This window comes from Saimiri boliviensis, chromosome 9, assembly GCF_048565385.1.
Source record: "Saimiri boliviensis isolate mSaiBol1 chromosome 9, mSaiBol1.pri, whole genome shotgun sequence".
NCBI lineage: Eukaryota > Metazoa > Chordata > Mammalia > Primates > Cebidae > Saimiri > Saimiri boliviensis.
The window spans coordinates 42860864-42888300 of NC_133457.1; the positions used below are offsets into that span (position 1 = coordinate 42860864).

General features: G+C 46.0%; 1 protein-coding gene across 2 annotated transcripts; it reads right to left on the bottom strand.

The window, feature by feature from the left end:
- Positions 1-8301: 8301 nt before the first annotated feature.
- On the bottom strand, positions 8302-15104 carry EOMES (eomesodermin). Of its 2 annotated transcripts, none has more exons than XM_074405761.1 (6): positions 13930-15104; positions 12686-12840; positions 11878-11999; positions 11251-11409; positions 11103-11164; positions 8302-10276 (listed from the first exon to the last, which is right to left on the bottom strand). In XM_074405761.1, the coding sequence occupies exons 1-6, from the start codon at positions 14814-14816 to the stop codon at positions 9595-9597; spliced, it is 2067 nt and encodes a 688-aa protein (XP_074261862.1). In that variant the 5' UTR covers positions 14817-15104; the 3' UTR covers positions 8302-9594. The 2 variants fall into 2 exon arrangements, with proteins under 2 accessions (XP_074261862.1, XP_010344856.2); XM_010346554.3 differs by having other exon boundaries at positions 8303-10333; positions 13930-15102.
- Between the last annotated feature and the right edge of the window lie 12333 nt (positions 15105-27437).

The following is a 27437-nucleotide window of genomic DNA, read 5'->3' on the forward strand; positions in this document are numbered from 1 at the left end:
ATATATTTTTTGGAGACAGAGTTTCACTCTTGTTGCCCAGGCTGAAGTGCAATGGCATGATCTTGGCTCACTGCAACCTCCGCCTCCCAGATACAAGTGATTCTCCTACCTCAGCCTCACTAGTAGCTGGGATTATAGGCATGTACGTACCACCATGCCCAGATAGTTTTGTATTTTTAGTAGTAGAGACAGGGTTTCTCCATATTGGTCAGGCTAGTCTGGAACTCCTGACCTCAGGTGATCCGCCAGCCTCGGCCTCCCAAAGTGCTGGGATTACAGGCATGAGCCACCACACTGGGCTTAACTGTACATTTTTAAATAACAAGAGTGTAACTGAATTATTTGCACCTCAATGGATAAATGCTTCAGAGGATGGATACTCCACATTCTTCATGATGTGCTTATTTCACATTGCATGCCTGTATCAAAACTTTTCATGTACCCCATAAACATACACCTACTATATACTCACAAAAATTAAAAAGAAAATATGTAAGTAGCTGATTAGTACATCAAAAGATACTTAACATCATTTTTTATCAGGGAAATGTAAAATAAGCTGCAATGTTATACCACTGCACGTGCACTCAAATGGCTAGGATTAAAAAGACTGACCACACCAAGTGTTCATGAGGATATGAGGCAAGTGGAATTCTCATTCATTAATGGTGAGAATGTAAAAAGTTACAATCACTTTGGAAAACAGCTTCACAGTTTCTTGTAAAGTTAAATATACACTTACCACATGATCCAGCAATTCCACTCCTTAGTATTTACCAAAGAGAATGAGAACATATGGACTTGTATAAGAATGTTCCTAGCAGATCAAAACGGAAACAACCAAATATCCAAATGAGTAAATGAATATACAAATTGGATACATCTGTTCAATGGAATATTACTCAGCAATAAAAGGAAACAAATTATTAATATTACTCAGCAATAAAAGGAAACAAATTATTAACAGATAGAACAACATGGATGAATCTTAAAAACATTAACCAGAGCAAAAGATGCCAGATTAAAAGAAAAAAAAGCAGGTGGATATAAAAAGGCACACATTCTATATCATTCATTTATATAAAACTCCTATATAAAACTTTAGAGGAAAGTAATCTAATTTAAAGTGATAAAATGCAAATCAGTGGTGGCCAGAGGCAGTATGTAGAGATTGGGATTTGACATGAGGAACTCTTCTGCATTGTATCTGAATTAATTGACCTATCTATTGGGAAGTTTAAGTGGAGCCATATCCTCTCACTGCTCTAATACTGCCAAGCGTGGGCAAGAGACCTATGTTCAGCCAGTTGGCCTGCATTCTCTCTCTCTCTTTCTCTCTCTCTCTTTTTTTTTTTTTTTTTTTTTAAGACGCAGTCTCACTCTGTCCTTGAGGCTGGAGTGCAGTGTCTTAATCTCAGCTTACTGCAACCTCCGCCTCCCAGGTTCAAGCAGTTCTCCTGCCTCAGCCTCCTGAGTAGCTGGGACTACAGGTGTATGCTGCCACACCCGGCTAATTTTTCATATTTTTAGTAGAGACAGGGTTTCACCATGTTAGCCAGGATGGTCTTGATCTCCTGACCTCATGATCCGCCTGCCTTGGTCTCCCAAAGTGCTGGGATTACAGGCATGAGTGACTGCGCCCAGCCTGGCCTGCCCTTTCTTGACTTTAAATCTTGAAAAATCTATTGTACAGATGGAAGAAAATATTAAATAGTTCCCTGTCCTAGTGCTAGGCCTGGTTCTTCAGACTTTGTCAATATCCTTCCAAGAAATTCCCTCTTATGGTTTAAGAATGCATTGTTTTAGAAATCCTACCTACTGCAGAAAGAACAGAAAACGAGGTTGAAAATATAACAGAAATAAAGGCACAAGATGACTTTTATTTGTTGTTGGCATAATTGACTTTTTAAAAATCCTAAGAAACTTTGTAAAAAAGATTAATTTGAGACAAATTAATATAATTTAGATGACAACCCCTACCCTTTTTTTCTTTTGAGGTGGAGTAAAAGAAAGTTATAAAATTATTTTAAAATCAAAACTTCTCCCAAATTTTGGCAAAAGATGATTTGGGGGTGGAGTAGGGAAGGAGGATCTTAAAGTACCATAAAGCTGTAGAGGTCAAAAGAGTAATTTCATAAATATAATAGGAGCAAACTGGAAGCTACAGGGAAGTAAATCTGGAAGCCACTAGAGCAGTTAATGATGCTATATATACACAATGAGTGTGAATCATCCACAACTTTACGTGTGTTATAGTCTGAATGTTCTCCAAAATGTAAGTGTTGAAATGTAATCCCATCACGGTGGTATTAAGAGCTGAGGCCTATTAGGAAGTGATTAAGTCATGAGGGCATGAATGAGTGTCTTATAAAAAGACTGGAGGGAACCAGCTCAGGCCCTTTATTGTGCTCTTCTTCTCTTCTGCCCTGTGAGTCCACAGCATTCACCCCTTTTGTGCTTCTGCCTTTCTGCCATGTGAAGACAACCATTCAGTACCATCTGTGAGGAATGAATCCTCATCAGACACTGAACCTACAAGTAGTATGTTATTGGACTTCCCAGTCTCCAGAACTGTGACAAATAAATTCCTGTTCTTTATACATTACTTAGTCTCAGGTATCCTGTTACAGCAGCACAAACAATGATAACATACTATATATATATAGTAACCATACTTTATCACTTTGTTATGCACTAGTTTAATGAGATTTCTTAGCAACTTTGGGCATATTAGAATGTTTTAATCAATATGTTTCATCCACTGTTACCAATGTATACACTTTGCCCATTTTACAACTAGATTTCTGTGTCTCATGTTCCCCAGAAGGCCTTCCTGTGATGATACATAAAGACCAGACATCTTGGCTTTTTGGCGTACTCTGTTTAATGTCACATTCAAAGTACCATTGAGTAAAATTTTCTCATGTATATGTAATTGATAATAATGGCTGTACTGGAATTTAACTCCTTTTCCTATTCCTTAATGAAATAATGGGTCTAGCTGGCAATCACCAATATACAATGACATGTCCCCAAAACAGACAACTGAACATTATGAGATTACTCATGGAATATTACCACCTATAAAATATTATTACTAAAAATGTAGAATCTGGGTCATATCAACGAAACATCACTTTGTTGGAAAAACAAGAATCAGAGGATTATGTTAACACCACAGAAATGCAATCAGCAGATCCAGAACCTGGAAAACTAGACAGAACAAATGCCCCAATTTCTTCAATCTATTACAAGAAGAAAAAAAGAGGAAAGTTGAGGGGAGACACCTCTAGACTAAGAGACTTAAGTGATACATCAATCACATGTGTGGGACCTGTTTGGATCCTGATTAATACAAACCACTCTAAGGAACAAGCAAGCAAAAAGAATAATAAGAACAACTTTATGAGACAACCAGAAAAATGTACCTGGATATTTCTAGATATTCAGAAATGATTGTTGATTTTCTAGGTAAGATAATTGCATGGCAGTTATACACACGTTTTAAAAGAGTCCTTTTCTTTAAGGGCTGCGTACAGAAATAATTGTGGATTAGAGGACAGGGATTTGGGGATTTGTGGCAGAAAGAGTGGAGTGGGGATTACAGGAAGAAACAAGAGAGGCCATGAATTGATGATAATTGTAGCTGGTGGTGGGCACATGGGGGTCCATTGCTCTCTACTTTACTGTGTAATACTTGCAATTATTTTTGAATTAATAAAAAATCTTGGCCGGGCGCGGTGGCTCAAGCCTGTAATCCCAGCACTTTGGGAGGCCGAGGCGGGTGGATCACAAGGTCAAGAGATCGAGACCATCCCGGTCAACATAGTGAAACCCCGTCTCTACTAAAAATACAAAAAATTAGCTGGGCATGGTGGCGCGTGCCTGTAATCCCAGCTACTCAGGAGGCTGAGGCAGGAGAATTGCCTGAACCCAGGAGGCGGAGGTTGCGGTGAGCCGAGATCGCGCCATTGCACTCCAGCCTGGGTAACAAGAGTGAAACTCAGTCTCGAAACAACAACAACAACAACAACAAAACCAAAACAAACAAACAAACAAACAAACAAAAAATCTTTCCTTTGCAAATGCATCTAAATTTACTATATGTCATAAAATTGGTAGTTAATGATACCTACTAATATTCGGAACTACTCTACAATTTACAAAGCAGTTAAATTTGTAATCTCATTTCTTCCTTCTCGGTACTACTTGCAGGGATAGGTGCTGTTGGAATCCTCACTTCACAGATGAGGAAACAAAATTCAGTGAAACTGAAGACGGTGTAGCTGGAAAGGGGCGGGGGACTGAACTTAAGTCTTAGAACTCCAAATTCCAGGCTCCTTCCGCGATACAAAGAAACTTTTAAAGAAGCGTAGGAGTGCGGGGCACGGTGGCTCACCCCTGTAATCCCAGCACTTTGGGAAGCCAAGGTGGGCGGATTACCTGAGATCGGGAGTTCGAGACCAGACTGACCAAACATGGAGAAACCCTGTCTCTACTCCGGGAGTGGTGGTGCATGCCTGTAATCCCGGCTACTTAGGAGGCTGAAGCAGGAGAATCGCTTGAACCCGGGAGGCGGAGGTGGCAGTGAGTCGAGATCGCGACATTGCGTTTTTTTTTTTTTTTTTTTTTTTTTTTTTTTTTTTTTTTTTTTTTTTTTTTTAACAGAATCGTTCAGGACCTGACAAAGCGGCGTTTAAGAGTTGACGAACCCTCTTCGGCTGGGGAGACTTGCTCTCCATGGCCACCAGATGGCGAAGGCTACCCGCGGCCCAGAAGAGAGCGGAGCTGCAGCCGGGCGCGGAAACTCGGCGGCCCGACCTGGAGGCCAAGGGCGAGGCGCGGGGTCCTACTCCACGCCAAAGGTATGCCGAAACCTAAGTGGGACTTAAAGTCACAAAAATCCCTATGTGAGTGTCTGCTGCCTCCCTAGTGCTGATAGAAAAGGGTTCGGAGCTTTTTAAGGAGGCAGAGGAAAATTAAACTCGTGTGGGGTGTGTGTGTGTGTGTGTGTGTGTGTGTGTGTGTGTCTGGTGGGAGGGGAATGCTGCCAAAAATACGCATTGCTGCGGCGGCGGTCAGTGATCCCTCCGACGCGAGGGCACTTCAGGGACCATTGCTGGGGGTCTAGCTTTTGGGCAGCTGAATCCTTCCCTTGGCGAGTACCGTAAGTGTCTTCGGCAACACACAGAAGACTCCCAGGGTTGAAGACGTGGGTGTATGTGTGTGCGCACGCGCCCACGTAGTGCTTTCTTTTTCATTTAAACCGTAATAAGGAGAAATTCGATGGCCAGCAAGGTCGGAGTTCCATCGTCTTGGAGGTGGGGTGGGGGGAAGGTGTCTGTAACTTCAGTCTGCCCCAAAATCGTTTTAGCTCCTGCTCCAAGGAGAAAATGCACTGCAGGTCGGGTTCGGGCGAGCGGAAAGCCCTGCGAACCCCAAATGTGTGAGCTAAGCCGAGGCCTCTGCAAGCTGCAGGAGGGAATCTGACCTCCGACAAACACAGGCGCCAGAGGACCGGGTCCTGGGATTGGCATACACCCGGGCGGGACCTTCGGGGTTCGCACATTTGAAAGCGTAAACCTGAGGAATGACGGCGGGTCGATAGGTGTTTTATAGAGTGGGATTCAATCGGGCTCATCAACAGATTTTTCCAAATTCCCTTTTAAAAAGAGCCTCCCAGGGCTTTCGAAATCTCCGCGGGATGAAAGCTGAACTTTGGAGCCGTTGTGTATAGGAGTAGATACCCGGGCGAGAGCCGGAAAGAGAAGCGACACAGTGTCCAGGCGAATGGGAAAGGAAAGATTTTAATTTTTGTTTCTACTAGTAGCTAAATGTCAATAAAAATCAAAGGGCATGTGGGAAAGTTTTTATTCCAGAGCTTTTCCATGACACTCGCAGAGATTTTTTAAATTACATTCCTCCCCCTCCGCAGGTTGGATTCGGAAAGAAGCGACTTTAGAGGAGAGGGAAGACAGTGAGTGTGCTTTTACCTAGGTTTAAAGCGAATCAAAGACGGCTGTAAAAAGGGAAGCCGGGACCAAAAACAGATTTAGAGCCTCGAAACTCTCCTCTGCGGGTTTGGAAGATGCGTTGCTGCAGACTTGAAACGGGCTCCAAATCCGCGCCCAAACACTGGCTGAAAATATAGCGCGCTAATCTGCAGCTTCTCCTCCTCCCCAGGTTCTTTCTGGCTCTTCCCGCCCTTCCCAGTTTCCCTTCCAGACATCGGCGGCTCCCCCATTCCACCCCCAGGACAGCTACTCTACATCCCAGCAATTCCCAGCTTCTGCACCAAGGAGGAGGAATTCTGGAACCACCCAGAGCGAACTCGTGCCGGGGCGGGGTGGGGCCGGAGGAAGTTCCTGCTCCGAATTCTCCCCAAAGCAGAAAAGAATTCCAGGGGCTACTTGTGCGCTGCTTCTCACCCCCCACCCCACCCCGCTTCCATTTTTCCCCTCGCAAATCAACAACAAAAAAGTTTTTGGCGATGGAAAGAACACCAGTGGAAAATGGCAAATAACAGTATCTCCAACTAACTCCGAGTCAGGTCCTCTTTGCACGGCTTTTTCCTGTTTCATTGTAATTTATTTCATTGTGGTTTTTTGTTTGGGGCAAGAACGGAGATGTGAACCCGGACGAGCCAGCAGACCCCCAAGCCAGTATCTCCTCCTAGCGCAGAGAACACCGCCTGCACCGGTGCTAACGCGGGGACCCTGGCAGAGAATGTAAACAAACCGGGCGCCGAGCCCTTGATCTTTATTTAAATGGAGGCTTGTTTATCGGTGTCATCCTAGGAGGATTAATTAGATACATCTCTTCACAATTTGGTGTCTGACACTCCATCTTAGGAATGCCTTATCACAAGGTGTTAATTGGGGCCACTCAGCCACTTACGTTTCTATTAAACACTGTGAGGGACTTTTCACAAGTACCAGGTTCTTTTTACTGTACGGTGCAAAAATATACAGGACTCAAAATAGACTAAGGCCAGAATCTGCTTTATCCCGGCAGTGATTAGCACGTTGGGGCTTTCTAGAGGGCAGAAATAGGAGAGCACTGTTTTTGAAATTCCACCGCATCTCCCAATATTCGATGGTAGGATGCGGGTGTAAGGGGGCTGTGGGGGTGTGGGGGAGGCGCTGACCAGAATTTAGTCTCCGTTCCGGAATCTAAGTCTGTCATCCACAATACATATATATTAAAAAGCACATCTCCAACGCTTTTGTCTCTGGCTCCCTAGTAAAGTTCGGGGCGCCTTTGCTAAAGTGTTTTGAGCAGGCCGTTCGGAAACGCGGAGCAGGAGTTCGAGCTCTTAAGGTCACGGGTGGTGCAGGAAGAACTCGGGCCCCAGAAGGATAGAGGGGAAAGGAGACAGGATAGTCGAGGTACAAGGTCCTGGCGGCCTTAATTGGGCGCAGAAGGGGAGGAGGTCCCGGCTGATTGCTCGCCTCCCAGCGGCTAATCCTCTTAGCAGCTGCATTTCCGCGCTACGCAGTTAGCAGAATGACCCTCCCAGCCAGACCTTTACCCCGGGAGGGTCCAGGAGGGGGCTGGAAAGGTTTGCAAGCTGGGCCTGAAGCCGTCTGCTGATAAGCCCGGCGGGACGTCTGGCGGGGGTGGGGGAAAACAAAGGGGACCTCCACCCGACGCTCCTTGGTTTGACTGTTTGGATGGCCCAGGATTCAGCCAGGGGATGGGCTGTCCTTCCTCTCCCCGCGGAGCGTGGGCCAAATAAACGAACAAAGCGCAAGGTGAACTGCTCCAAGGCCACTGTTTGCAGAGCGGCGCGGCGCGGAACGACTGGAATCCTCCTCTGAAAGTGCCACGCCCGCCCCTAGCCTGCGCCTTAGCCCGAGTAACCGCGGAGTTTGACTGCAGCCACCGAGGCCGGCAGCCGGTGGCGGCGGGTGCGCAGTGTCTCGGTTCAGAAGGAAGCCGCATGTGGCCGCCGAAGCTGAGCTGTGTGCAGCCCCCGCGCCGCCGCACCCCAGGGACCCGGAACTGGTGGGCGCTCAAAGGCCCACGGGGGTTCCCAGGGAGCCTACGTGGGCCTAAGTATGGGTGGCCCCAAGTAAGCCTAGAAAAAAAGCCCAGAGAACCTAAGTAAGTGGCCAGATGCCGTGACAGAGCCTGGTCTCCAAGAACCAGGAGCGGCGGTTTTCGAGGCTTAAGTCTGATGTGGGCAATCAGCTGCGATACTCCCTCCTCCGCCCCCGCCACCCCCCTCCGCCCCCTGCCGCCAAAACCCATTGTCCAGACTTCCCAGTGGGGTGAGGAAATAGCCCCATTCCATTTCAAGGAAAAAAGAAGATAAACAAAAGCATCGCCACCCCCGCATGACTACAGTATCCAGTTAGAGATTCTAGAGTCTTCCGTGGAGGTAGGGGATGGGTGAGCCAGTGTTAAAGTTGAAAAGGATGAAGACGCAGCAAAATGAGCTCTTTAGAACAAAGATGAAAACCCCAACAGTACAGAAGACAGAGCTATGCCCGTTCCCTTATTGAAGCACATTTATTAAAAATGACTAAGACTGTACATAAAAATCCAAGATCTCTAAAAAGCCTATAGGAGCTGTGGCATCAGGTTTAATTTCTTCACATTACCAAGTTAGGGAGAGGGGATGGCGCAGGAAGAAGATGAAATAGGAGTTTTGCTTAAACACGGTTCAAGTTAGTACAGAGTAGATGAATACATTCTTAACTATCTAAGAAGTAAACAGAATATTCCCAAATATCATGGGGATGATGAAACTCTCCCCTTGCCCCTGCAGCTTAAGTGATTTGCAAATCTTTACAAAGCCAAAGCACCAATTTTACATTGTCCCAGACACCTATTTAGACTATTTGTACAATATATTCCACATTATTCTACAGTGTATCTAAACACACAACTGTACACTTTTAAAATCTCTCTTTTTTTTTGGCGACTCCCTCCCTTCCCCTCTCCTGAGTCCTACTGGTCACCCTCACACATAGCAGAGGCCTAGCAAGTCTCAAGTGAGGCAATCCTGGACTAGGGCAAACATGGCTTGTTCCAAAAGCCAGGGCGGTAAGGAATCAAAGTCAGGTGAGACCATCAATTTCACAAACGCTTTTCTTGACTCCTGGACCTAATATCTTTTGCCCCTGGCGGAATGTAACAGCAAAATGTCTCCTGCTGAAACTGAAGGCCCAGCCCTCTTCCAGAAGCAAAACACCTTAACACTCGGCTTCTATTTGCTTAAGAATTTACCAATAGAAATGAGAATCAAAGGTTTTAACTCATTTGATAGCAATGGGCACTCAATATTCACAGCCTGCTTCTTTGAATGGTTAGTGTCTCAAATAAATACAGAACCTTGGATACCCTTCGAATTTTAAGATACCTTAAAGTCTTCCATTAATTGTATTTTTTTTTTTAAATGCTAGGTTTGTTTCAGTTACCTGCAGCAGTCAAAAAGCTTTGGCACCTTCTTTTAGATAATTGCACAAAACAGGACGCATCAAGGTGGAAGGCAAACATCTTTTTGGCAACCTAGGCAAAGAAGACAACAAAAACACCACCAAGTCCATCTGCAAAAAGTTAGCTAATTTTTGAGGTGAAAATAACTCTTTAGGGAGTGGTGTAAAAAGCATAATACCCTCCCATGCCTTTTGAGGTGTCTTTACTATACTCCTCAGCATTAATGTCCTCACACTTTATGGAAGGAGAATTTTCATTACTGGAGGTGCTAGGAGACAGCCGCCTTCGCTTACAATCACTGGTGTATACCCCTGAATCATTGGAATCTAGAGATTTGATGGAAGGGGGTGTCTCTATCCAAGAAGAGCCAATTTCCTCTTTCACTTTCTCTTTGGAGAGCTGATCTTCAGAGAACACAGTGGGGCTTGTTCTGGAGGTCCATGGTAGTCCAGCTGCCATCTTTCTCTGATAAGAACCTCGACCTCCCCACCCTGCCATTGCAGGGAAGGTTGGGTCGGGGTAATACCCCAGGGCATGGGATGTCTGAAGGGGCAAGGATTTAATGCCATATGGGAGCAAGGTGCTAGAAGTATATTCGGATTCATAGGAACCGATGTCTAGTTTGTTGGTCCCGGGTTGCTGGACAGGCGTGACAAGCCACCGCTGGGGAGGGTTGGCCACCTCTTCGCTCTGTTGGGGTGAAAGGAGGCCGTTGGTCTGTGGCACGGTTCTCTCGCCATTATAATAGCGGGCTTGAGGTAAAGTGTTGACAAAGGGCTCCGGGAAGAAGGACTGAACGCCGTACCGACCTCCAGGGACAATCTGATGGGATCTAGGAGAATCCGTGGGAGATGGAGTTAACCTGTCATTTTCTGAAGCGGTGTACATGCTACAATATAAAGAGAAACACTTAAAAAAAAAAAAAAAAACCCTGATGTTGTCCCCAAACCACCTCCCAGAAATGAAAAAGGCTGTGTTGGTTATCTGTACAAAAGCGCTGGTCTGTTGGACTGGAAGAACAGTCAGGACATGCATTGGAGGACTTTAGCTGGACTCTTGGATTATTGGGGAAAATTTCCTACTATTGTAAGAAAAAGTTTCCTCCTAGGCATCACGTATTTAAACTATAGAAAATCTACCTTTACTAGTCTAGAACATGAAAGACTCAGATCAAACCTCCTTTGTCAATGTGATAGAGAAAACACTAGCTGTGGTGGTAGAAAACTCAGATTTTAAAAACAGCAGGGCTGTGCCGTTTCACGTTGTGAAATTACATCCTCTTAGTTTCAGGTTTTTCTTATGTTAAAAAAAAAAGCGGGGGTGGGGAGAGTAATAATATCTGCTCTTGGGAGAATAAAAAAGGTGGATCAAATGAAAAGGAAGGTATATAAATGCAGATTCTTAAAATTTCAAGTCTTCACTCAAATGCTAAATAAAACTTAATTTTTAAGTCTTTAACATTTCTTCAAAAATTAACACAACCCTTTTGAGAAAATTCTAAAGCAAGATTAGTAAAGGGGAAAAAATTTGGAAAAATAAAAATAGGTAAAAATCTCAAAGGTAAAAGCTCTTCCTAAAATATATTCTCAGCAACGTGTCTGTTGATGTATGTCCTGTTCAGAACTGATCATGCAAGTTTGGATAAAAGTTGCACTTACGAATCATAGTTGTCTCTGAAGCCTTTTGCAAAGGGGTTATGATCAATCTTTAGTTGAGTAATCTAGATGGGGGAGAAAAACAGTCATTGAGGGCTTTATCATGCTGGACTTTAGCTTTAGAGATTCTTGAGATGTCTGGGACACTCACATCGGTGTTTTGGTAGGCAGTCACTGCAATGAATTGTGTTTCTGAGAAGGTAAAGGTCTGAGTCTTTGAGGGCTCATTCAAGTCCTCTACGCTGTCCTCTGTAACTTCAACAATGTGGAGTCGGGGTTGGTATTTGTGTAAGGACTGTAAGACTATCATCTGGAAAGAATACAGAAAAAAAGTTGCTAAATCTAAAAAGTCTCTTAGTGGTCAACAAAATTAGATTTTGACAAATTATGTATTGTAGTATGGGACTCCTAAATGCTCCTCAACAACAGCTGTCTTTGCTTATTGCAATTTTAAAGGCCTCATTATTGCCCCTCCCCCCACTTTTTAAAAAATTTAAAACATAGCTTGGTATGTGGTTTCGATAAACACGCTTTCCCCTTGGTTTTATAGATTCTCAGAAGACTTCGGTATTTCTCTTCCTAATAGTCAACTCACTGTTACTGAAATCCAATAAGAAAGTGAAGATGAGAAAGGCCAAAAGAACAAAAATGGTTAGAAATAGACAAGCCAAAAGGTCACAACTGCAATTAGAAATACAGTAAAAAGAGTAGGAACTCTTATTAGAAAAAAGACTTATAGTCAGAGCAGAAGACACCCCCTCCTCCTCTGTCACTCTACCTGGGTGTTGTTGTTATTTGCGCCTTTGTTATTGGTGAGTTTTAATTTCCCAAATGAAATCTCCTGTCTCATCCAGTGGGAACCAGTATTAGGAGACTCTGGGTGAACATACATTTTGTTGCCTAAGAGAAAAAATGAAACAAAACACAAAACCCAAGTATACAGGGCTGTTTACAAATGGGAGAAGGGGAGGGATGTCTCTTAGCTATGGGCAAGGTATAATAGCGAGCATTACAGCTGGTCTTCCAGCAAAAGTTGCTTAAGGAGGCCAGTGGAGACCAGTAGGACTACACTGACATCCCTCCCAGGCCCCTGTGCTTCCAAACTTCCTTGCACTAAGCACTTGCCCGAATGATAGTTTAGAATTTAAAAACGGAGCTAATAGGAGATAACACTTGAAGGTCAATTTGGAGCCTTCTAAAGCTGTAAGGGCAACATCTCATGGAAGGTAGTTGGACATTTATGGGTCAACTAAACTTTGGCTGGGCTTTCTCAAGTGAACATTAGAATCCCAGGGTCCCTTCCCACCTGGAGAGCTTATGACTACCAGTTTCTTAAATGCAGGGATTGGGGTGGGGTGGGGTGATGTCTTAAAGGTTCTAAATATCTGTATATTGGCAGGCAAGAAATCTGACTTAGCAAATTCTCCTCTCAAACAATCAACACAAAGAAACTCTCACCAACACCTCAAGGCCTCATAATGGAAGGGAAAACAAGCGCTAGCTTTAAATGTGAATTGTCTGAGTCGAGGGTTTCGATTTCTTCCCACCAGCGGGTTCCGCCCGGCTCGGGCCTCTTCTCTGCTCACCCTGCATGTTATTGTCGGCTTTGCCGCAGGTCACCCACTTGCCCCCTTGGAAGCGCCAGTGGTTGGGGTCTGCCAGCACCACCTCTACGAACACATTGTAGTGGGCGGTGGGATTGAGTCCGTTTATGTTGAAGCTCAAGAAAGGAAACATGCGCCTGTGTGCAAGGGAATAGAACCAGAAAAACAGATTTAAATCGGGATGTCCTAGAACGGGCCCAGAACCCGGCAGGTTCCCCAGACACGGCAGGTTCCCCAGACACCTGGGATAGGGTCGGGGCACATTTAAAAGTTTGCAATGAACAGAATGCTGGTAGAGCAAGTGGCCTGAAAACTATGTGAAATATTTTTAGTTGGCAACTCTTGGAAACTTTCCCTCTTTTCAAAATAAAATAAAATAAAATCTGCCCCAACGTCGGTATATCCCAAATTCAAGTGCTTCCAAACCCTCAAGTTCACGGCCCTTTCAGATGCTCATTAAAATTTTTCTCCTAGGATGTTAAAAACTACTAATTTTTAAATGAACCGTTTAAAAAAGTACCGGAGAACAATATTAGGTTATTCTTGTTAAAAATACATATTAAAACTTTAGGATAAAAGTCCCCGTTGAGTGCCCCTCTCTGGGCACCCACCCCTCCCTTTCCCCAGAAGTAGCCGGTGTTAGCAGTTGGATGTGTATCAGAACTTTCTCGCGCACCGAACCCGAGCCAGGTCTGGCTCCTGGGCGAGTCTAACCACCTACTCCGACCAACCTTCCGAGGCCGGCGCGCTAGCCCTCTCACCCACCTTCCGGAGACGCCCCGTGGAGACCCTGGCGCCTAAAACTGCGGGAGACCATCTACTGCGCTCAGGAGGCCAGCTCTTGAACCTTTCCCTACCCGTGGCTCCTTGCTGGCTTGCAGGCGTGCACCAGCCGACCGCCAAGCAGGCGGATCTAAGGCATCCAGCTGGAGGACATGCCCTAATTTCCATTTCCGCCTCCTCCAGGTCTGTTCAGGTGAGGATGATGGGAGGGAAAAGGAGCGTACAGCCGCAACATTAGCACCCTGCAAGAGCCGCTGGTGCGCGGACACAGAGGGACACACAGCATTGGAGATGCGGTGTCTACGGAGATTTATTGCGCTCGGTGAAACACTCTAGGCACCGCGCGGAACGACTGGGTACAGCTCCCTCATCCCGGACCTTCCCCTGGACCACACGTTCACCCTTTATCCCCGAACCCAGGGTACCCTCCACGCTGCGCTCACCTGCCCTGTTTCGTAATGATCATCTCAGTTTGGTGGCGGTGGAATTTGAGCCACAGAGGCCGGTTGCACAGGTAGACGTGGGCACGGAAGCCAGAACCGGGAACCCCCAGGCCCCCCAATCCTCCGCAAGATCCCGCTGCTGCGGCTCCAGGGTACGGCCCGTAGAGCGGAGCACCCTGGCTGTACTGATAGGTACCGGGCCCGCCGCCCCCGCCGCTGCTACCGCCCGCGCCACTGCCCGCGCCGGCTCCTGGGCCGAACTGCGCCCTCCCGGGTGGGCACACAGCCGCGGGGAAGCCGCCGGGGGGCAGCATGGAGCCGTAGGGGTAGCGCGCCCCGTTAGGAGCGGGGTACACAGGTCCGTGGGGCGCCCCGGCCGCCGCCTGGTACGGGAAGAGTGAGCAGGGCGCAGCCAGCTCCGACCCCTGAGGCCCGGGGGACTGGAGGTAGTAGCGCTCGGAGCTCAGGCTGTCCATGGAGTAGCGCGCAGTGGCTGCAGCCGCAGCGGCGGCGGCGGCGGCGGCGGCGGCTGCAGCGGCGGAGGGCAGCTCCTCCTCCCCGCAGGGGGAGCCCTTGCGGCCGTCCGGGGGCCCTGGCTTGGCCACTGCCGCAGCGCTGGCAAAGGCGTCCCCGGCGTCGGTGTCACTAAGCATGGCCGCGGGGGCCCCTGCGCTGGCGGCTGCGGGTTCCCCGCTCACCGCGTCGCAGGAGAGGCCGCCGGAGAACTTCTTGGACGCTTTGTCTAAGTCCAACTTCTGAGGAGACGGGGCTGCGCCGGGGAGGTGGCCGGCGCTCCCGCCGCTGCCGCCTCGCACACTCTCCAGCGGGTAGAAGTGCGCGCCGGGCAGGTTCACCGAGCTCACCAAGAGCTGCTCCCCTAACTGCATGCTTTGCAAAGCACAGACGGCAGCTGGCTGCTTCCTCTCCTCCGGTGGCCTTATTATAAAGGCAGGATGGGGGAGCCAGCGCCCTCTTCCGAGGGAAAGGTAACTTCCCCTTCCTCCCGCGCCGGGGCTACCCACCTGCCGACTCGCGGGCAGCTAGGGCGCGCACAGGCGCGCAGTGAATCCAGCGTCCTTTCCGCAAGGAAAGCGCCGTGCGTTGGAAAGCAGGAGGTGGAAACTAACCCAGAAGCCCTCTCCTTTTCCTTCCTCGTACCTCTTGCTCCTCAGGACCCCCACCCTCCTCCCACACTCACACGCTGGAAGAAGGGGACTTAGATCTTTGTCCCCATCCACCCACCAGCCCGCGCCTTTCTGCCCTTTTTCGATTTCCAAACCATCCGTCAAGCTGACCACTTGAAAACTTATGGGCTGTCACTGGCTGCTTTATATACTTGCCGCCAGGGAGGGGCTTTGCGGCCTCACAGCCCGGAGACCCTCCCATTGGCTGATGGAGGTGACACTAATTCAATTAGGCATTTACTAATTGGATCAAGTCGCCTGCGACTTTCTTTTCCTTTAGCCTGATTTTTTTTTTTTTTTTTTTTTGACTGTGTCCCGCTGTGAGAATGAATCCTGGTGTCTGTAATTTTGCTGGAGTTTAGGGGACAAAGTTTGAGGTCTCCGTAGAGGTGTCCATCCTTGGCACATTAGTCATCTCAGCCCTCTGCGCGAGGAAAGAGATGGCTGGAGCAGATTTTAGAGGCCAGAGGGAGAAAGACTCTTCAAGCTGATTGCTTGCAAGGAAGCGCCCCTCCCGGAGGCTGGGGGAAACTGGGGCGAGTTGGAGACAAGTAAGTCTCTTTCCTCGTTGGAAGCTGTAACTTCAAAGCACACCTTCCTCTCGTTGAAGGCGGACTCCATGGCCTTCAACGCACAGGAACCACTTTTTGTTTGTTCCCATCCTTTTCCAAACCTTTCCCACTGCGTAAGTGGGAAAGGTTTGTAGAGAGGAGACTTGCGCTAAGATTTTGGGATTCCGGGCACGGTCAGAGCACATTGCCATCCTCGAGGATCTAAGCTCTCAGCCTCTAAATCAGAAGCCTGGATAGGGTAGGGTACTGGGGACAGGACAAGAGTCAAACTAGGCGAGCTAACACCCACTTCATACTCACGCCATCACGCCTGCTTTCAGGGAGACAATCACTTTTATTCCACACCACTTAAAATCCACGCTGCTCAGTTTTCCTGATCCCGGATTACGTCCCTTCACCAGCATCTTCAGTGAGGCCTGACACCAAGAAACAAAGGTTCCCTAGCAGCCCTGCAGTTAGGATTCCCTGCGCCTCTACTCTGCGGCTAACACAAGGTAGAATAATTAGTGAAATAATCAGTTTGATATTGAATTGAACTCCAGCTGCTTGTTTCTTCGCTGTGTTTCTGCAGTTAAGAGTCAAGAGCGGGGCCGTCATATTTTATTGTTTCATTATTACAGAAGCTGGGGGCACGTTTCCTTGCGGATAAGGAGAAGCCTGAATATTCGCTGTTAATAAGCAATTACAGACGTCGCCAGTAATCGCTCCGGGAGTGCATTTTCCGGCTGAGATATCCGGACACTGCTTCCCCAACCGAACGCGATCACACGGGAAACTCTTCGCCCACAGCAGATGAGGTGGCCAAAGGATTGCTGAGCGCTTACACGCAAGTGTAGAACAGTGCGAAGCTTTCCAACCCAGCTTTCCAACCACAGCAGCACCAACATCGGCTTGTCTGGGGTCTCCGAGAATGAGGTCCTTAATGCACTTGGAGTCTCCAGGGCATTTATCGCAGTTTTTTTTTTTTTTTTTGGCGGAGTCGGGGGGTGGTGGGCGTATGTATGTGTGTTCGCGCGGGCACGCGCTCGCGTATGGGTAGTGGTGAAAACCAGGAGTGCGCTAAGATTTTCAGGGTCAAGGCACTGCCAGAAGGGAGAGGGCAAGATGAGATGAATGGGCTGGGGCAGTGGCCTTGTAGGTCCCGGGCCAGAGTGGCCAGGAGCAGATTGCCAGAAAGCTGGTACTGAGCGCGTTCTGCCCTGCGCTCCCCGCATTTCGTCCCATCAGTATAGATCGGGTTTGGCAGGGCTGTCTGCTTTGATCACTACACTGACCATGCCTTCCTCCCCTACATTAGTGTTATCTTGACCCAAGGAAGTCTCTAGTATTGATTGTTCAGAGAGTATAGCGTTGTGAAGACTTCATGATCATCAACCTGGGAGATTCCGTGAGGGTTAGGCGAGCACAAGGAAAGAAAGGGGCCGCGTCGCTTGGGTGGCTTTGGCGACATATCTATCCCTGGGCTAGCGGTCTTGGTTACTATTCGTGGGATCTTCCACGTTACCCTTGACCTGAGTTGCAAGATGTCTAAGGGAGAAGTAGGGATGAGAAATCTCCCTAATATGAGACCTAATCTCACGTTATTTGGAGCTAGGGTGGCCAAAAGTACATGACAGTTTTGCGCTTTAACAAAGAAAGAAGCGGACCTCGGTGTCCCTTCAAAATGCTTTTGATGCGGCCAGGGAAGCGCTTCGCGTGGCAAAGTGCCATCGCAGGCAACAGGCATCGTTCCGACCCACTCTGGCGCGAATAACGCGGGCCAGCTGTCCCCGGAGCCACATCAGAAAGGGCTGATTTTATTCCAGCCCCAGAGCAAGCTTTTGAAAGCACATGAGTCCAGTATGAGTACCACCTCATTATTAAATATATACATGATGTGTATAATTAGGATTTGTATTGATTCTTGGCGGCAGGAAATTTTGGTTTATATCTACCCACTTCCCCAATAAATCTATTATTTTATCCAAACTTGAACACATTTTACAGTTGGAGAAGCAAAGACAAATTCAAAGAGAATAAAAACTCAGTTTCTATAAAACTACTCTAGGACCCAGGAATTTTGGAACGTGGAAATTATGTACATAATATTATATTACATATTGTATCACATTACATTTGTAAATATATGTTACAAGTTCTCTTTAAAAAATGAAAAGCAGTGTTTCAACCACATATTTTTTTTTTCTGGCTGGATAAAAATAAAGAAATCTCATTTAATGGTTGTGTGTTAATTAGCTAATCACATTGTTATTATTATTACATTTAGAATATACTAGTCTAAAATGCCTGGAGAGTTACAGATGAGCAAGACTGTGATTTTCTGCTTGAAATGGGCTTTCCTTTTGCTGGCTCAATATTACTTGTAGCCAGGGGAAGAGACATAAAAACTAGTTTCACGTGTCCCAGCCACACTTTAAAATCCAGGGACTCCTTTCCAGAAATAAGAATAGCAAAGAAAGTCCAAAGCAGTGGCTTAAGCGAACACATCAGGCAGCACCCTCCTTAGATTGGGTGGGCAAATAACAGAGCCTTCCAGCCTGTTTGCTGGTTGATTTCAATTACACCCCAAGCTTCATGAAATCCAAATGAGACATTTATTGAAAGGTGCCTGGTTTTATGTGGCTCAACTGACAGTGTATTGGAATACACTGAACAAAAACATCAACATCGGGGAGGAAACATGGAGACCCTTGGAACCCCAGACCCAAATACCGGCTGGATTAACTCAAATCTTGCACCTTTCAGCCTGAGATGGAGCAAGCAGGAATCTTTGAAGGCTACCAGGAAGCCAAGGACAAGTCTGTATGTGAGAATATTAAAGATCCCACACTCTATTGTTCTGAGGAATAATGCCAACTTCATGCCACTGTCTTGGTCAAAGTTATTGCCAACTTGACCAGATGACCCCTTTATCTCTTTCTCCCCCTGAAAGGTAATCACAATCCATGCATCAATCTTTTAAAAGCAAAACTGAGAAGCATTTGGCTGCAACAGGACTATTATACATTAAATACATTTACATACATATGAATACATTACAGAGGTGAGTTTTAGATCAGTGCAGTGATATATGGTTTACCTCTCCGCATGTGCCACCCACCCCCCACAACCAAGGGGGCCCATATAAATGTCCCAATAAATACTATTATTTTCACCCCCACTAAAAACGTGTTATCCAAACACTGTCCATGTTATTCAAACACTTTGTAAATTCTGAGCAGACTTGCTGCCGGTTCTCCTTTTAACCCTAGGAAAACATTCCAACATTAACCGGTCACCAGCGCTTCGCCTGGACTCTGGGAAAGCGTCAATGGGTTTTTTGTGGTGAGTTGGTCCTTTTACTATTTATCTATGGCCCTTTTTTTGTTGATGTTACATTTTATTTCACCATCTCAGGTTCACTCTTTGGCCCTTTGTTCTCTGATGGCCAGATCTGCCACCTCTGCTGTGCTTTCCAAAGAGGGAGGGAGCTTTAATCACCATGTTTCATATATATATATATATATATATATATATATATATATATATATATATATATGTGTGTGTGTGTGTGTGTGTGTGTGTGTGTGTGTGTGTGTATATATATATACACATATATTTCTTTTTTTGAAGAAAATGTCCCATAAGATAAAGCATTTTGGCAAGGACAAGCAGTGTTGATTCTGCTGACAACAGCAAGATACTCCCACCAACAGTTTCACTTTTATAAGAATTTTTAGAATTTGTATTTCACCATGACACTGAAATACACTGACCAATTGCTTTACAAAAACATCAAAAACAAAAACAAAAAAACCCAAGGCAGATATACAAATGTGTGATGTGAAGGGTTATATTAAACCCATGATATTTTTTCAACAACAACAAAATGACCAATTTAAACTACTATCTTTGCTCTAAGTCTATATATCTACCTTGTTAATGCCCTTGTGGTTCACTGTTAAAACATGAGGAGGTGAAGGAATCCTGAAGTGGATGTTAATAAACACACTAGTAGTTGCTTATTACAAAAGATAAATGATCTTTTCCTAAAGATTGAATCAAGAATCTTTGACAAATAGCACATAATCATGACTTACCTTTTTAACGACAGTATTTTTCGAACTGCTAATGAATTTCTGTATTTAGCTGCTGTTTTATCATCATCACCATCTTTTCCTTTTTCCTCATCATATATATGGGATTATATAATAACAAGAAAAGCCATATTAGGCAACAAAAGTAAAACACTCTAAAGAAAGAAAGTGTATTTTGGGAACGTTTGGCTAATTTTTGTTACATTATATGTGAAAGTTACACGGGTCTCCATCTGTCTTGCTCAATTTTCTACCCTGAAAAGCCTGGAGCACGGTAGGTGCTCAGCAGTTAAAAGAAAAGCTTTCCTGAATCAGTGGCTAGAACAGCTAACACAGGTCACAGACAGTGTCAGGTCTTAGGCTTCATAACCACAAAGACTAAAGTGATTTTTTTTTTCCTAAGAGAAAAAGAAAACAAAGATAGACCTAATTTAGAGTTTTGTCAGGTCTAAATTAATAGACCTGACATTTTCATCTTTTTTTTTTACTTTAAAATATAGTTTTCATTTTTAAAACCTTTTCTGTCTCAAGGTTCTTACATTGTTGCATGTCTTTTGTATGTCCATGCTAAACTTCTTCCACAGCAAAATAGAAAAAAAGAAGTTAGTGCTGGAACTGGAGTACAGCTGTTAAGGGAAGTAAACACCATGTCACCAAGGAGAAATGTTAACTTGAATGTAAATCAATTGTATGTCACTGACAGAGTTGACAGAATCTATGAAAATTGATGTTTAACAGAAGGCACTCCTATGACACAGGTGCAGCAAGATGTCTCCCCACAACAGGTGGGGAGAACCCAAATCCTGTTGACCGAAGCTTCCATATGACAGGGGTAGCTGGAATACCCCATCCAGACCCTACGTAAGAAAAGTAGAGAGAGGAAGTCTGGCTTGGGGGAATTAGCAAAAATAACAAGGCTCATAAGATAACCAAGTGAGAAACAGTCAGAGGGGAGGAGAAAGGAAGGAGGGACAACAGGATAGAAAAACGTCGCAGTCATTCCTCGAAGGTCTCCAATTTCAGACCCCTAAGAGAAAAGCAGAACTTTGTATTCAGAAATGTATGTATTTGTGGCTGCAATCTTTGCTATCTTTGTGAGTCTGGGCAAGCTCTTTAACCTCTGTGTGCCTCAGTTTCCCCACCTGTGTAATAACGGCCCATATAATATGAAGCAATTAGAACAGCACCTGGCACCTATATAGGAAGCCTTTCCTACTACTCGCCATTACACTTACACTGAGCTTCATATTAGATACAGGAACTAAAGGAGGTTGAATAAACCTTAGTCTTTTTCCTCTCGGGGATTCCTAGTTCGATGGGGAAGGCCAAGAGCTAAGAGGTCAAAAGCAACGTGAACCAGCTGGGGTGAGTCAGTCAGAACCAAAGAGAGTCCCCAGTTACTCTAGCAGCTCTTTTTTATTTCCCCGACGGGGAAATCAAGTGCCCTCCCGGTGAGCTCGGCTGGAGAGGTGCACTTCAAAGCGAGGCGGCCGGGTCGCCCTAACCAGGGTGTGCCTTCCGCCCCCACCAGGCCGCCATTAGCATTCTGTTTTTCCCAAGACCTCCAGTCTCTCCTACCACCCGCTGGGATTTTGCCGTTCCGGCCGATTACTTGTCAAAAAGAGAAAAGAGGGTATTTAGCTCAGCTTTTGTTCTCCACCTACTTGGTTAAACGCCTGACAACGAAGGAGTTAAGTGAGTACTTGGAAGCCTCCCGCAGGGTTCGCGCTCCAGGAGAAGGCACCCTTCACTGAAAGTCCATCTGGATCCACTCGCTGTGGGTCCCTGAGGGCCTCAGTGACGGCATCTGCAAATTGAGGGGACAGAGCAAGATCAACCGCAGAGGGCGGCTGTCGAGGGAGGTCCGGAGGAGGCCCCCAAGGCCAGGCTGGCCTGTGCTGCTTAATCCCTCGGCAGGGGCCGGGATGGTCCCTGGAACTCCCTCCCGCGACAGATTAAGAAGGAGCCGTCGGAAAGGAGTAACCAAGGGGCAGCGAAAAGCAGCTAGGATCATTTCTCCACCACTTAGGGCTAACTTTTCAAGAACACAGTTTATTTGCAAATTCACAAAGGAGGAGAATAAGAAAAGCAGCAGCCGCAGCTGACGGCTCTGCTTTACGTGAATGATCTTTGAAAAGAAACAGCACCCTAAACTGTTATGATCCCATTTTACGGAAGAGTCAAGTGATGCTTAGAGAGGTGAAGACCCTGGCTCAAAGCACGCAGCTGAAAGTGATGGCCTGGGGATGTGAATTCGAGCAGTCTGGGCTGCGGTGTTCCTAGAGGGAAAATTAAGTACGTGTGAATGGGGCATTGGTGGGTCGTTGTTTTCTTTGGGGAGGAGGTCATATGGAAGCTATAGAATGGGACCCTTTCTTTGCGGAGGGGGTCAGATGTAGGCTATGGAATGGGACCTTCCTCGGAAGTGAGTCTTCGGAGGAAGCCAGTGAATGGCATTCAGTGCCCATCTACAGCCTCTGGACCTTCAGAATGAGCCTCTGGGGGCAACCGGGCTCCATAACTCAGCTGTAAACCCCAACTTTGGAGTAGAATCGGCCATCCTTGCTTGGCATAATCATGACCGTGGTTGTCCACTCTGTAAGTGCTGGGGCTGGGCCAAGCCTTTGGCATACATTATCCCATTTAGGCTCTCACTACCGACTCCTAAAGGTAGGTGCTTTCAGCATCTTTGCTTTACAATTAAGAAAATCGAGGCTCGGAGAGATAAAATAACTTGCCTGAGGTTACACAACTTGTAGATCTCAAGTTCAGGAGGACCGAGAAGCCGGGGAAGGCGGTGCCTTCTGCCTGGACCTCTGAAACCTTTAACAGAAAACGGATTCCCTCGACCCCGAGCTTTTACTGAGGGGCGATCCGGAGAGAGAGCCGCGGCGAAGCAACAGCCAGTTCTCTCCTCCATCCCCCACCAGATAAATTTCCTTTTCTCCTACTCCTCGCTGGGGTTCGCGGTGCCCCTGTCTGCCATATGAAAGCGCTCTCTAAAGCTAGGGTTTTTGAACTGTAGGAGAGCTTCTCGCCTCCTCCTAGACGTTCGAAGCCTTCGAACTTCGCAAGGGCCTAAAAGCGAGAAGGCTCGTCTCGTCTCTCCCTCCTCTGAGCGCAGGACCGCGGCGGACGCCCTAATCCCAAAACACTCATCTCTGGGACTGCGCACTCGCCAGCACAGCAGACAACGCCGCCTCAGAAGGGTCTTTTAGGGCGCTGAGCGCGTGGCTAATGCTCCCAACTTGATGCCCTATCGTTCCCACCCACGCACTGGTCCGCGCAGCCCGGGCAAAAATTAAAAATTTAAAAAAAAAAAAAGTCAATTCCACGTAGCGGCTCAAACCCAGGCGTCTGGCGCCGGAGCAAGGGAGAGCTCTTAGGGGCTGGGTTCCTGGCGCTTACTGCGAGGAGAAGGATACGGCGAAGGTTTCGAAATCCCACCCCACCTCCGTCCTCCCTCGAGCCATTGGCTGCTTAGATCTCCAAATACAGTCAGGGTGGCACTCAGGTGCTCTAGCGCCTCAGTGTATCTTATCACCGCTCCCTGCAAGTACACACCCATTCCACATTGTCTTTTGGGAAAAATTACGGGGGTAGGGGATCCCACATATTTCCTCTCACCCTCCCTCTTTGCCCTTTGACGCCGAGAATCTTCTATGTTTCTCTGTCATCCATCAGAGCAGAGGTTAATTTAGACACCTTGACGCTAACAACTGATAATACATACATAGATATATGAATATATCAGCAATACATTATATGTAATATGTGCTGTGTAATATAAAATCAGTATATACTTAACGTACTTACGTGAGTTAAAAAAAAAAAAAAAAGCCTAGCAACCCAAAAGCCATCAGATTGCCAACTCTCGCGCCCCCAATTCTTCGAAGTGAAGGCCACCACGATTAGTTTCTCTTGAGTATTTCTGGGGTTATTATGTTACGTTTGCAGCAGCAAGTACGTAAACGCACCTGAACTTCTCTTTATCTGTCCGCCACCTATATGAACGCTTTTATACACTCTATTCAACACCTTGCCTTTTTCACTTATAACACGTCTTGAAGTTAGTTTCTTGGAGATGTCGGAGTTTTTGGTAGCTTGGCGCATCCTGGGAGCACCATTGGCGGGAAATGGTTTAAAAGTTATATTGGTGCTCGGAGGACTTTCCTTGCAGCTGTGTGCGCCGACCAGCTGCAGTCCTGTCCCAGGCCAGCAGCCGGCTGTCCCGCACCCCCCGGAAGCGCGCAGCGGGTGGACATGTAGAAGACGCAGCGCTCCCTTGCTCAGAGTGCGTGGAACCCCGCTGTGAGAGTTTCCCTTTCGCTGAGACGCCCTCATTGTTTGTTCTCTGAGACCCCCCAAACCGGTAAACAAGCACGCATGCCCTGCCTTGTGACCAGAAGCTCGTGGGCCAGGGAGCGATCTGCTAGACGGTCCCAGTGCTGCCTTAGGTCAGATCAAAGCGGAGGACCTAGAGGGGACCATCAGTCCCATTAACATCCGCTCAGCTTGGCAGCTGGGGCCTGGAAAGGGTTGGGTAGGTGTGGGCCAGCAATTGCATGTTATTTAAGGTCCAGGGAGTGACCCCCATCTGAAATACTTCCTGAATTCTCCTCGGTCTCAGTGGCAACTCTTGAAGATGCTGACGGTCCTTACATTTCTTAGAAGTGACATTATAAGACTCAGTTGATTTCACAATATTAGAAAACAATTGTTGACCTAGCATGTGTGTCAGACATTGCGCGAGGTGCTGGGGTACAGAAGTGGTGACATTGGATCCAGACATCAAGTCAGCAAATAAAAGAATACCAGAAAATAGTCAAACGGAGTAATGCGGTGGTTCTCAATCTTGGCTGCACATTAGAATAATCTGGAGAGCTCTAAAAAATCCTGAGTCCTGGCCAGGCGCGGTAGATCATGCCTATAATCCCAGCAGTTTGGGAGGCCGAGGCGGGCAGATCACCTGAGGTCGGGAGTTAGAGACCAGCCTGACCAACATGGGAAAAGCCCATCTCTACTAAAAGTACAAAATTAGCCCAGCATGGTAGTACATGCCTGTAATGCTAGCTACCCGGGAGGCTAGGGCAGGAGAATCACTTGAACTGGGGAGGCAGAGGTTTCGAGGTTGCAATGAGCTGAGATTGAGCCACTGCACTTCAGCCTGGGTAACAAGAGTGAGACTCCATCTCAAAACAAAACAAAAATCCTGATGCCCAGGTAGCACCACTTCTGGCGGTGAGACACAGGTGTCAGGATTACTGGAAGATCCCCAGGTGGTTCCAATATGCAGCAAAGTTGGAAAGCCCCTGGGCTTGTGGGTTGGTGGAGGCCCTTTATGAAGAGTTGACATTTGAGCTGAGACAGTAATAGGGAGGTGGCAGTCAGGAGAAGGCCTGTGGGAACACCCTGTGACCAGCCCTGGGTCTGCTGATGCTCTGGGATTGGCAGTGGGGGAGGGAAAAAGAGGACATTTGACAAGTAGAAGGAATCATGTCATGCACAGCATCTAGTCACAGGTCACTGCCTCCCTGGGAAGTATCTCAATTGCCCAATTCCACAGGAAAGCTTTAAACAACACTAAAAAATATCTAGTTTAAAATGATTGTTTTGATATACAATTTTGAAATTAAATAATGCATGAAATAGATAAAAAATAGAATAATGCTAGAAAGTTTTATCAGCAACTTTGTGAGGTGTTTCGTGAGGACGTTTCACCAAATCTGAGATGTCATCAATTAATATGCATCACTGATGTGTTTAACATAAAGAAAACAAAAACTGTGTTCTGGAATTTTAATTTTGTGCTTATTGAAATGGTTGCTTTTTTTTTGTTTGTTTTGAGACTGAGTCTCACTCTGCTGTGGGGCATGATCTTGGCTCACTGCAACCTCTACCTCTCAGTTTCAAGCAATTCTCCTGCCTCAGCCTCCTGATTAGCTGGGATTACCAGCATGCATCACCATGCCCTGCTTTTTTTTTTTTTTTTTTTTTTTTTTTTTTTTTTTGGTATTTTTAGTAGAGACAAGAGTTTCACCATGTTGGCCAGGCTGGTCTCAAACTCCTGACCTCAGGAGCCTGCTTCGGCCTCCTAAATTACTGAGATTACAGGTGTGAGCCATCGTGCCTCAGTCAATAATTGCTTATTGGGGCCGGGCGCGGTGGCTCACGCCTATAATCCCAGCACTTTGGGAGGCCGAGGCGGGTGGATCACGAGGTCAAGAGATCTAGACCATCTTGGTCAACATGGTGAAACCCCGTCTCTACTAAAAATACAAAAATTAGCCAGGCGTGGTGGTGCATGCCTGTAGTCCCAGCTACTCAGGAGACTGAGACAGGAGAATTGCTTGAACCCGGGAGGCGGAGGTTGCAGTGAGCCGAGATCGTGCCATTGCACTCCAGTCCGGGTAACAATGCGAAACTCCGTCTCAAATAATAATAATAATAATAATAATAATTGCTTATTTAGACAAAGGATTATTTTCATATTTCACTCATGCACACATAAAAAGGAAAATAAAAGCTGTATTAAACAACTGTGTCATAACTGCCACCTTATCAACAGTGATAGTAAGACACCATTCCTAGAAGAATGTATCTGATTTCTAAGAAGTTAAAAGATGTGCCATAGAATTAATGCAAGTCAGTGTTGTCCAATGAGCTCACTACTCAGTGCTTTACACCTTTTAGCTCATTTAGTCCTTACCATGATATGATATGAGGTAGGAACAATTATTTATTAACAACATTTATAGGTGAGAAAACTGAGACATTGAAAGCTTAGTTACTTTAAGTCAGATCATTACCAAGTTGCTGAGATAGGGCATAAACCCACTGAGGGCTTAATTACAATAGGAGCCTGAGAAAATTGTCCACATGAGCCAACTGAGACTCAGAAGTGTTGAAAGGAGGGGTACAGGGTGAGAAGTGAGAGAAAGGGTTTGAGAACTCAATTAAGTGGTATGTTGGGATCTGCTTTTCTGCTTGATCTGTTTTGTAATATTTTAGGGGTAGAGGGAATCGTGTGGTAAGACAATACTATATAGCCAAGAGTATTCTTATTATCCATTAAAATCAGAAAGATGATAAAATATACGGTTATTAGATAGTTCTTAAAAATAAAAAATACACAATTATCTCTTTTTTATTTTTAAGAAATAAAAATAAGAAAATTTTAAGATATAAGAAAAAGATAACTGTATATTTTCAGGCCATAATTTTTAAGTAAACTTTAAAAATTAAACCTAAAGTACAATACATACAAAAAGTACAAGTATTCTAAATTTACAGCTTGATATGTTTTGCCAAGTTGAACACACTTGTACAACCAGCATCTGTGTTAACAAATCCAGTATTGCCCAAATTCCAGATGCTTCACATTCTCCTTCTGCTCACTGCTTCCCATGAGGTAACCATCATTTTGACCTGTAAGCACTGATTTGTTTTCCCTGTTTTTGATTTTTATGTGAATGAAATCTTACACTGTGTTCTTCTTTGTGCCTGGCTTCATTCCCTCAACATGTGTTTGGGATTCACTCATGTACTGCATGCATGCATTTGTTTCACCTCCTTGCTGTGTCATATTTCTTTTTTTTTTTTTTTTTTTTTTTTTTTGAGACGGAGTTTCGCTCTTGTTACCCAGGCTGGAGTGCAATGGCGCGATCTCGGCTCAC